The sequence below is a fragment of the Octodon degus genome, unplaced genomic scaffold (assembly GCF_000260255.1).
Source record: "Octodon degus isolate 3935 unplaced genomic scaffold, OctDeg1.0 scaffold00092, whole genome shotgun sequence".
Lineage (NCBI taxonomy): Eukaryota > Metazoa > Chordata > Mammalia > Rodentia > Octodontidae > Octodon > Octodon degus.
The window spans coordinates 4,652,915-4,664,653 of NW_004524668.1; the positions used below are offsets into that span (position 1 = coordinate 4,652,915).

Here is an 11,739-nt window from a genome sequence, read left to right on the forward strand (position 1 = left end):
CCCCCTTGCTACCTATGTTCGGGACTGATCAGCCTTCTCCTGCGAGATAAGTGGCTGACAGACCTGAGCTCAGTAAATAAAAGGCTGTATTCAAATTTCTGTCTGGCTGATCTGGTTCCTATGCAGAGTTGACCTATAACACTCAGACCTCTTAGGAATGGAGAACGTTACTACACCGTCCGTGGACACATGCGATACACAGAAGGAGCCATTGAAGCGTTTCTGGTATGGAAAGATATGATAGAATTTACTTATTTTTTGCAGTACCGGGGATCAAACTTGGGACCTTGTGCTTGCCAAGCAGGCATTTATGCCGCAGAGCTATTTGCCCGGCCCCTTGATAGAATTTAAAGTATGAAAATATTTGATATTTGTTATATTAGTAGATTGAATTACAGTTTACAGAATACACGGGAAGCTGAATGCTAGGAACAAAAAATGGGCTCTGAAATCAGACCAATGGATTGAGATTGTGGTGCTTATACACAGTAGTGTTGCGGGTCAGTTACTTATTCTTTTTGTGCTTTAGTTTCCTTTCTTGGTCATGAAATAGAGATACTGCTATTCATTTCTAAAAGTCATTAGGGAGGAAGGCTAAGTGTGATAAGTCCATTTACTACTGGTTGAGCCTGTTGCAGTCTCCTTTCTACCATGGATTGTAAGTAGGATGGGAAACAAACATTGTTTTATGTCCCTTGGAAAATAAGTCTGAATAGGTATAATATGATGCTGGATAAAGCACTAGTGATTTATTTATTTATTTTTTTGCCACGAGATGTGTTTTATTTTCATTTAACATACAAATAATTTTCTATAACATCCCAGGGCAGGGGCCGGGGAGATGGCTCAGTGGAATAAGTGCTTCCCTGGCAAGTGCAAGGGCCTGAGTTCAGTCCCCGGTTCTGCAAAAAAAAAGAAAAAACCAAAAAAACAAAACATCCCAGGGCAAACTGGAGAATTTGGCAGTCCGATTGGGGGTGGTCCCCTCAGAGACCCACGGGCCGGTGGCATCGGCGTGGAATGCCCGGGTTCACGTGCAGCTTGTGGCGCGTGGCTGTCTTGCAAGTGGCTCTTCCTCCACATCATGAGGGGGGGGGGGGTCTCGGAGATGACGAGGGCGGGGAATTGTCCGGGCTCTTAGGAAATCTCACTCCGCTTTTCCTGCTCAATGGTCTCTTTGGTCGGCAGGGTGTTCTTCTGCGTCTCTGTCTTCTTCAGCTTGGCCTTATCGAAGCTGGCGATTTCCCCCATGTCTGGTTTGTCTGCCATTTTCTTAAAACAATCCGAAGTGTTTTGCTCCGAGCCCGAGCTCCTGGTGCTCCCACTCGCGTTGCTGCAGCAAGAGACCAGCACTTGTGATTTTTATTTGACTAGCATGGCCTTTATTTTTTATTTTTTTTTACGAGCAGAATTTATTTATTTAATTTTTGCTTATAGTACACTTTAATTCCCAATGCACATTCGTTCACTCAATGACAGACTAAAATGTACATTCTTTTATGATAAGCCAGAACATCTATTATCCCAATAATACAAAAAGAAAACAGGTACAGAATTAGTATTAAGGGACTTCCTTAATTAAAATTACCAAAAAAAGAATATATATATTCTTTTATTTCCACTCCACTCTTTGGCTGAATTTTATTAATATAATATCTGCCCTTCCTAATTCTTCTCTTATGAAAGGCATCACTCCTGGTCACTCACACCAAGCCTCCTCCTTCTCTTCCCCCTTGAACCTCCCCACCTGTCCTCAAGAACTATTAACAAGACATCTTTTTATATTTCTCTGGAATTAATCTCTTCTTCAACAGAGTTCTCTTTTGCAATTCCATTTCTTCATAAGTGTGGCATGTGAGATTTTAACTGTTCTGTTGCAGTTTTTTCTTCTTCAGTCAGTGGTAACAGCTCATTTTAAAAGTAGTAGCGCCAGTTGTGATCATTCTTATCTGTAATCCTAGCATTCAGGAGGCTGAGGCAGGAGGATTCCATAAATCTGTAGCCAGCCTGAACTATATAGCAAGACCTTGTTTCCACATCTGTTTGCTTTCGTAGTTCTTCTATCATGGTCATAGTTTTATTCAAAGTAGTATAAATGCACCTCTTAATCTCTTTCTGTTCAATAGCAACAGGTTTAAAACGTGCATACAAAGTTTGGTATCGAGACTTTATGGCTGATAATTCCTTTATGAGCGTTACTGGATTTTTCTGTAATCCCAGAATTCAGGAGGATGAGGCAAGAGAACTGTTGCAAATTTGTGGCTAGCCTAGGCTACAAAGTGGACTCAAGGCCAGTTTGAACCTGCATAGGGAGACCTCTCCTGCTGAATCATGATGATTAGACTTGATTTCATATTCCATCCTGTACTGAATATAATCCAGATCAGAGTCAGCTTTCTGGAACATCAGTTCTTGCTTATCAACCTCCGCCTCCATGTTGAATAGTTGACATTCCTCAGACCCCAGAATATATTTATTGAGAGAAAGAAAGCTCCTGTCCAAGAGAGGGACAGGAGGGAGGCCCAAGCGGGTAGTTCCCCGAGAAGCTATCTCTTCCAGGGACTTTTATAGTGTAAAATCATGTAAGGCTAAGGTAGCGGGAATGGGAACTCGCTTAGGTGGGCAGGAGGTGGGACAAAACTGTGGTCAACCAATGGGATTACATATGGGACAGGATCTTTTTCTGTTGGGGGTTAGAATGTGGGATAGGGTCTCTTTCCTGTTGGGGGTTGGGCTAGTTAGCATGGCCTTTAAAGTCTTACTGTTTATGCAAAGTAATCTTTGGAACTTTATTAAAATGAAAAAGTGAAATCTTAATAATTATCATTGCAAAAAATTTGAAAGAATGGTAAGACTTATAATTATCCATGGGTTAAATACTGAAATTTGTTATATTTCTTTTAATTCAGTCACTGCCACGTTAGACACATTGTTTTATTATTTAATAGTTCCAAACTTTTATAAAAATTACAGTTTTTTACATGATGTACATGTTATAAAGATTTTCTTTCTTTTTTCTTTATCTTTGTTGTTGTTTTTTATTTTTCAGACAAAGTTTGACTGTACAATAGTCTGGCCTTGAACTCACTGTGTATCCCAGGCTGGTCTCAAATTTGCATGGTGATCATCCTGGCTCAGCCTCCCAAGTACTGAGATTAGAGGCATGTGCCACTACGTCTGGCTGTAGTTTCAGAGTTTGTCACCTCATTTTTAGATCTTTTTTTTCCTTCTCTATCTTTTACAGAGGAAAGTAGCGTTTTGGAAATAGCTCTAAGTGTTTTTCAAGTGCCAAGTTTTATAGATTTTTTAGTAGATTCAGTCATTATATGGAACCTTCTGTGGAACAGCTAGGGTATCCTGGATTAAATGGGTTAGCATGTTATATGAATGTTTTTTTATTTTATTTATTTATTTATTTATTTATTTATTTGTTTGCGGAAGTGGGGATTGAACTTGGGCCCTTGCGCTTGCCAGGAAAGAACTTATTCCACTGAGCCATCTCCCTGGCCCATGTTTTTATTTTAAAGAGAAAAAAATTTCAAAATAAGACAGTAGGAGTGTAACACTGGTTAATATGTTGCATATTGTTATCTTTAGTTGCTCAAAGGACAAAATACAGGTATTGTCCAAACAATATTAGCCCAAGCCTTTCTTTTCAGTGAGCTAAGAGAAAACAGTAGTGTAGCTATCTTAACTATCGTGTGTGTGTGTGTGTGTGTGTGTGTGTTTAGTGTTTTGCTTTTTTCTTCCATCTTTTCTCCTTTCCCCCATCCAATTTTTCTTTCCTTTTGAACAGTTTTTTTCCATTTTACCATATCTAGTGTACATTTTGGAACTCACTTTACTCTTTCCGCTTCTCACACTAGGGACACAATCTGAATTCTATGGTGTATTAAATAGCATATGCCTTCCTAAGATTTTAGCCTGCAAGTGGTTATAGCTCTTTGTGGAACACTTGCCTCACGTGCTTGTGGCCTCGATGTGGTTCTAAGTGTCATTACAAGAAAGAAAAAGAAAAAAAAGATTGTTCCTGTCTTTCCATCTTTGGATTTTGTTTTGTTCTGGTTTTTAAGTCAGGGTCCTACTCTGGCTGGAATGGGATGCACTGTTCTCTTATCTGTCCCCTCCAGGGCTGAGATCAGACCTGTGCTCGTGCTTCCTTTTTTAAATTTTTTTATTTTAGTACAGAGTCTGCAGGGTCTCACTACACAGATCAAACTTGTAGTGATTCTCCCGTATTTAGCCTCCCCAGGTGCTGGGATTATAGGTGCTGCGCCCAGTCTCCATCACCGGCTCAGCGTGTCCCCGGGGCCAAGCTGGCACCTCAGGCTGGGGATCGAACCCTGGCCATTGCGCTCTGCCAAAGCAGGTGCTTTAATCTGCTGAGCTATCTATCTGGCCTCCGTGTTTCCAATTTTGAAGTTACTTCTTAGTTTTGGAACTGTCTTCCCCATGTCTCTAGGTGTTTTGCTTTCCTACCCGTGTCCTTCCATTCTTCTCCGCTTAGCCTATCTTGTGCTGAGATGATTGAACCCAGTGCCTTGCACTGGTAAGCAAGTGCTACCATGCATAGATCCTTGAAGTAATCTTTCCAAAGCATTTGTTTGTGGAACTCAGTTATATTCTGGTCATAAAAAATTTTGGTTCTGTTTTTCTTCCCACCTTGACATCTACTGACTAATGACATTTATGAAAGTTAGGATTTCTTGTTGTTGATATTTGATGTGGATTTGATCATTAAATGTTAAATCAGATCCTAATTAAAATCTTATTTAATATGTATTTACTTGATTTTTGTTCAAAAAGATGATTAACCTTGAAGATATAATGGGATACTTTGTTAGTAAATGCTAACTATAAATGGCTTCTGCATTTCTTAGATAAAAAACAGTAGAAATAGTAAATCTTAATGTTAAAGAACTTTGAAAATATATTAAAGTTATAGAATATTCCTTTGAGTCATTAAAAAATACATCTGTCCAAAAAATGTACATCTGTCATTGTTCAAAACAACTGATACGAGCCTCTTTAAACTAAAATAATTCATAAGAAATTAGATTGTCTTTATAATTTTTGTGGTAAATGGAATTGAAATTATTTTTTATTTGACTGTTCATTTTTTAAGACAGGGTCTCATTTTGTAATACAAGCTAGGCTTGAACTCACTATGTAGACCTCTAAGTGATCCTCCTGCTTCTGCCTCCTTAGTACAGTTTGTGTATTATAGGACTGAATCCTCATGTCCAGCTTGGGGTTACAATTATTTTAAGAAAAAATAAATGAAAGAACAGAATTATGTCAAGGTATGGATTTATTATTGTCATGAAGTTGATGACATGAATGGAGGTCATTTTTTTTTTTTTTTTTTTTTTTCCGGAACCGGGGATTGAACTCAGACCCTTGTGCTTGCCAGGGAATTGCTTATTCCACTGAGCCATCTCCCCGGCCCCTAGAGGTCATTTTTGACTATAATCTTTGATAGGCAATTTCTTCTTCTACTTTTAAACCTGTTTGTCAAGGGACTCCCATAGGTAAGAGATTGTGAAGGATTATGAATTTCATTCTTTGTACATGTGAACTCTTTCTGTGATTCCATAATTCCTATAAAATATAGAACGTTTAATAAAACAGTAATTTAACTATTAACAAATTCCAAAAATCTTTCATGTTACATTGTTTAAATTTATAATTTTGTTCATTCAGTAAGCATGTGTCGGAATCTTTAAAAATCCAAAAAAATTTAATTACAAGCATGTGTGAAATATTTATTTGAAACTTGCTCAAGCAGAAAAACTTTGAAAAGCCAATTGAAAGTTTTTTATATTAAAGATGTTTATAGACAATTATAATTAAAGATTATTGGTAACTGGTAACTTCATTGGGTTGGAAACTTTCTATAGTGTTTCATTAGTGTTGTCTGAAAATGGGTTATCAGGAGTGCAAATTATTTTTCAGTAGAGACTAGTAAATTACACACACACACACACACACACACACACACAGTTCACATACAGACAGACCTAGGCTGGTGTTTGGGCCAGTTTTGTTTTGTTTTGTTTTATTATATATTGGATTAGGTTCTGTGAAAAAAATACTAGTAGGCAAGTTTTTCTTCCTGTCAACGTTTTTTGCTGGAAACATGACATAAATTGGAGAATAGCTAAAAGAATTGGAGGATACAGGTTGTTTAATCTTCCCCTGGAAATGAACAAAACCACAACCAAATGGTAACTAATTAGTAACAGTTTGTTAGGAAGCAAAGTCCTTTAATTTAGACAAAGCAGATAGGGAGGCTGGGAATATAGCTTAGCAACATAAATGCCTGCCTGGCAAGTGCAAGGTCCAGAGTTCAATCCCTGGTACCTAAAATAAATAAATAAATAAAAATAAATAAAAATTAAAAAAATAAAAAAAAAATTACTTGGGCCAGGGATATAGCTCAGTGATATAGCACCTGTCTGCCAAATCCAAGGCCCTGTGTTCGATTTCTGGTCCCCCCCCAAAAAAACCAAAGAGATAAAGTAGATATTGTGTCTGAACCATACAAAGATCATGCGCTTTTCTCTTAAGATTCTCCATCCCCAAAGATGAACTCTTCATTTTTTGGAATGTCTACTTACAAGGTATTGTGCATAGCACTAAGGATACATTTCTTATCCTTAGTTGCTCATAACCCAGTGAGAAATACGAATGTGTTCTGTAGTTTAAAATAGAAGTACAGTGAGATTGAGCTCAGTGTGATGGCCCATGCCTGCATCATAGCATTCTGGTGGCTGAGGTAGGAGGATCACTGCAAGTTTCAGGTCAGTCTGGGCTACATAGTGAGTTCAAAGCTAGACTGAACAAACATAGCTAGACCCTGTCTCAAAAACAACAACAACAACAAAACCAAAAAACATTTTGAGATTGATGCTGGTGAGGGAGGTAGAGACTATCTTCCCATTCTTTCAAGGTGGAGCAGTAGAGTGAAAGCCTTTCAGGGAGAAGCAAGTCAACAAATTTATCTCATGGGAAGTGAGATTTGGCTTGAATTTCTAAGGATGAGCAGGTTTGCAAGTTCCTGTGTTTGTGAAGGAATACTAGGGAACTAGAAAACTTTAAAATATCACAGTATTAGATAAGATACGAAACCCACCAAGTAGTAGCTGCAAGTCATAGCTAAGTGCATGGTAGCAAATGTAAAAACCAGCTAAAAGCTTTATAGACATTGTGAATCTCCTAAGTGTATTTTTGCATAAAAGTTGATACTAATAATGGTGAAAAAAGTAGCATTTGTTGTACAGTGTTAAAGATACTCACCCCAATTTTTTTTTTTGAGGAAGATATGCTTGTTTTTTTTGCACTGCTTTTGTGCTTAATATTAGAATTTTAAACCAGCAGTTTACACTGTGTGTGTGTGTGTGTGTGTGTGTGTGTGTGTGTGTAACTGGACATTGAACTCAGGCCTATGCGCTTGCCAGGGAAGTGCTTAGTGTACTGAGCCATGTCCCTGGTCCCTGTTTACACATTTGTAAGAAATTAAATATAATGCCTCCTTTTTTTTTTCAGACATGGTCCCACAATTTAGTTCAGGCTGACCTTGAACTCAATGTATAGCTCAGGCTGATCTTAAACATGAAGTAGTCTTCTTGCCTCAGCCTCCTGAGTGCTGGAATTATAGGCTTGTACCACCACATGAACATCTCATTTAATTTGTATTTAACTTTATTTTTCACCTTTATAGTGAAGAAACTAAGTAATCTGCTTAGACATTTTCTGTGTAGTAGAGGCAGAATTCAAAGCTAGGTTTGAATTCCAAATCCATTGTTTTTTAATTGATGCTGTATGTGCTCATAGGATACCTAGAATCATTTTGTATGTTTCAAGTTTGCTCATTATTTTAAAGTTTTTATTTGCAAAGTGATGAGATGTCATCCAGCATTAGAATGAGAAAATATATCACAAGTCTTAAGGTGACTTGGCCGTATGCTATAGCAATTTAATATTGTAAGTTTGATAATAAATTGAGTTTGTACTTATTTATAATTGAACAGTTAGTTCAAAGTTCTATTAATACCTTGAAATTAACAGTTCGCTTTCTTTTACTTTTTAAATAATTTTTTTTTGTTTTGAGGAACCAGGGATTGAACTCAGGCCCTTGTGCTTGCCAGGCAAGCGCTTATTCTACTGAGCTGTCTCCCTGGCCACTAAGAACAGTTCACTTTCTGTGGATCAGTTACATAAGTAGTTTATTAATGGTTAAATGAAGAAAAGAAAAAATTAAGCTTGAGAGAAATTAAATTGTAAACATGGGAAGTGATGAATAGTATTACAGTCATGAAATATATAACATTGATTTCCCAATTCTTCTGTAAACTTGTCTATGGTAGAAAGCTAAGTCCTTTGACAATGGGCTTTAGAACATCTAAAAGACAATGTATTGTCTGTGTTAGAAGCTGCCACCCATCAGAGAGTCAGTTGTCAAATGTTGCTCTTTTGACTGCTTGGGACAACAGATGGCTTACAAAGTAGTTCTTTGAAAAATAAGTTAATTTCATATGCTCACGTACAGTGTTGTTGTTTCATTGTTACCTATAGTCTGACTTAGTAGAATTGATAATCCTTACTGTTCTGCATTTCTCTTTTTAATTCTGTATTTCTTTCAATAAAGCTATACATACATTATCAGAGTTTTGCTCCCAAACTAAGAAAGGTCCTTAGAATCTTAAGTTAATTCTCTAGGCTGCTATGAAATAAAATGAAAGAAATAAAAATCTGATTACTTGACTAAGCTCTTCTCTGTGTCATAAGATCCCCCTCCTTTCCCAGCCACTTGAAGTGTTCATGAGTGAATATGCTAATAAATTTTACCTCCAAATAGCTATGTAATAGATATGGTTAAATTTGTACCATAGTATAGTATTTGTACTTAAACCTCTCAGTGGCCACTTGTTTGCAGCTGCTGTTGTAACTATTCCTTGAGTCCTCTCCTGTCCATAAGGACTACAAGGGCGCACACAGATGACGAATGACATTCAGAATGCTGCTTGCCTATGCTGTAGGACCACAGATATTTACAAGAGCATTGTCTTTGTCAGCTCCATGATTGGCTTAAGTAGGATTTGATGAACCACTGTGGAAACCTCAGTATCAAATTCTAAACAGCAGATTTTGTTCACTGTAAAATTAATGTGCCTGGTAGAAAAAAACCCAAATCACTGAGTTTTTATTTTGATGAGAAAAACATGATGCTAACACTGTTCATGTCATGTATTTAGACATGCTGTCAAAACAATAAATGAAAGGTATTTTGCTCTGTGCTTTTTTTTTTTTTTTTTGGTATGTTTGCAGTACTTTAATCCACTGAGGTATTTGGCCAGCCCTAATACAACTTTATTTTTTTAGTTTCTCAATTTTTTTTTTTTTTTTTTTTTTTTTTGGTATGTGGGGAATCAAACTTGACCTCATGTTTGCGAGGCAATTGCTGCACCACTAAGCTAAATCCCCAGCTTTGCTGTGTGCACTTTTAAAAACTCAATGCAAGGGGCTAGGGAGATGGCTCAGTACAATAAGTGCTTGCCTGACAAGTGCAAGGGCCTGAGTTCAATCCCTTGTCCTCCCCCCCAAAAAAGGAGTCGGTGCACTATTTCACCTAAAATTATACCGTAAAGTTTTCTTAATTGGAGGTGGTGGCCCATGCCTAAAATCCCAGCATTCCTAGGAAGCTAAGCTAGGAGGATTAGAAGTATGAGCCCAGCCTGGGCAACTTGGTGGCTGAGAGACTATGTCTCCCCTCTAAAAAATTAAAAATGCTGGGGATTTAGCTCATTGTGAAGACCTTGGGCTCAATGTCTAGTGTTACATTTTTCTAAATAGATACTTGTAAAGCATAATTACTTGTTTTCCAATAGTTTTTTTTTTTTTTTTTTTTTTTTTAATACTGCTAACAGATATGATGTTTGGACAGCTAACTCATAGCTTTTTACATGTTTTTCTGGTTAAATACTATCAAGTAAGAAAAAATTCTAAAAATCTTCAAGCAATGAAAATCACCATTTGTCTTTTCATAGAAATCCCTATTGTTAGAGAAAGTTTTCACATGTAGTTTTTTAGACATCCAAAATATACACGTGTATTAGCACAATTCATACTTAAAATACTGCTTATGTGGCAGATCTCTGTCTTACCATATTTTATGTCATTATAGAATTGTTCATTATATTGGTGGACCATGACTCCGGGATTTTTTTTTTTTTTCTTTTTGGGCGGAACCGGGGACTGAACTCAGGCCCTTGCGCTTGCCAGGGAAACGCTTATTCTACTGAGCCATCTCCCCAGCCTGACTCTGGGATTAAATAGAGGACTGTACAGTATATGGTTTCTGACTATACTGGAAGGAAAGTACATTCCAACTGGATCTTTATAATGAGTGATAGTGTTCCTTTTATATATAATTTATCTGACTAGCTTGATAGACATTTGGGTTATTTCTGTATTCTTGATTTTATAAACAGTATTGTCGTGAACATCCTTGTCAGTAGGTTTTTGTTACTTGGTAGTTTATTTATGATAGCCCCCTTTTGCCCCTGCCACAGTACTGAAGATTGGACCCAGTGTTTCATGCATGCTAGGCAAATACTCTACCACTGAGCTACCTCTCCAGCTTTTAAAAAGTTTATTTTGAGACAAGGTCTTGCTAAATTATCCAGGGCGGATTCAGACTTTCAGTCTTCTGCCTCAGCCTCCCAAATAGTCTGGGATTACAGATGTACACTGTATTTCCTGATATTTATGATTTATAAACAACTTATTAGCATTTTTCCAATGAAAATGGAAATAATGTGATGTACAGTGAAATTTGTACAATGAAAATGATGTGAACAATGGAACACATGGTTTTATAAAAGCAAATTAGAAGAATTTCTAATGAAAAGAAACAATCCCTTGTCTTCTTAGACTTCAGTCCTGCTGTGAAGAAGCAGGCAGTTTTGCTTTTAGTTCCTCTGGCATTATCTTTATCTCTAATTAATCTAAGTAATACATTTTCTTCTGTCACTTTCTTATTCTTATCTACTGACTTTTTATTTTAATAGTGTTTGAATTTTCTTGCAATGCTTTGTTTCCTTCCTTTGTTTTCTTCTCTGTATAGGTAGGTCATTGTTCTTGATCTGTTAACAGCTAATTTAATTTTTATAACACACAGTTTGAAGGGCAGGTGACAATAACAGTCTCAAATGAAACAGAATAGTTTTGTTTCTAAATCTTTTTTTTTAAATTTTTTTTTATTTTTCGCTTTTTGACCTTTGACCTGCACCCACAGGTTTTACCTGTAAAATACTTTAAATTGTCACTTCCCATTGAAGGAGAAAGGTAATCCCTGGGAACCTGGTGGCCTTTGGATGAAGCATATTAAATTTGAGGGAAGTGGTTTCTTTACTTAATCTGAATGTAGACTTTTAAGAATGGTGTCAGTACTTTCTGAGCCATTATCCTTTATACTGACTGAAACTGACTTTTCTGCATATGTTAGATTCATAGGTTCATCAGACTACTTGTTACTTTCATATCTAATAGGTACCTAAAACTTCTACATTTGTCTCTTCCTCAACCTCACTGTAATACTTTTACCCTGTGATATTTTAAGCCATACATGTAGAGACCCTCTCTAATTTTCATGAAGCTTTTTTTTTTTTTTTTTTTTTGAATGTCCTCTCCCTTCCCACTGTCTCAAGGCAAAATGCCTGGTAAAAGGGGACATTA

General features: G+C 36.9%; 2 protein-coding genes and 1 pseudogene across 8 annotated transcripts in view; 1 reads left to right on the top strand and 2 right to left on the bottom strand.

Moving 5' to 3' along the window:
• The window catches only part of Eif4g3 (eukaryotic translation initiation factor 4 gamma 3), a 400,120-nt gene that overhangs the window by 116,585 nt on the left and 271,796 nt on the right, over positions 1-11,739 (top strand). The gene's annotated exons all lie outside the window — the stretch shown is intronic.
• On the bottom strand, positions 1,059-1,339 carry LOC101593095 (annotated as a pseudogene).
• Positions 1,760-2,436, bottom strand: LOC101592706 (spindle and kinetochore-associated protein 2-like). Its single transcript, XM_012516104.2, has 3 exons — positions 2,317-2,436; positions 2,014-2,208; positions 1,760-1,908 (listed from the first exon to the last, which is right to left on the bottom strand). Exons 1-3 carry the CDS (start codon positions 2,434-2,436, stop codon positions 1,840-1,842), a joined length of 384 nt encoding a protein of 127 aa, XP_012371558.2. The 3' UTR covers positions 1,760-1,839.

Bases quoted from the DNA above. Each gene is read 5' to 3' on its own strand.
- LOC101592706 (XM_012516104.2), bottom strand. From the start codon at position 2,436: ATGGAGGCGGAGGTTGATAAGCAAGAACTGATGTTCCAGAAAGCTGAC. The intron at 2,209-2,316 runs GTCTCCCTATGC...CTGGGATTACAG, and splicing joins ATCATGATTCAGCAGGAGAG to AAAAATCCAGTAACGCTCAT. The intron at 1,909-2,013 runs GTTCAGGCTGGC...TTTTAAAATGAG, and splicing joins AAACAAGGTCTTGCTATATA to CTGTTACCACTGACTGAAGA.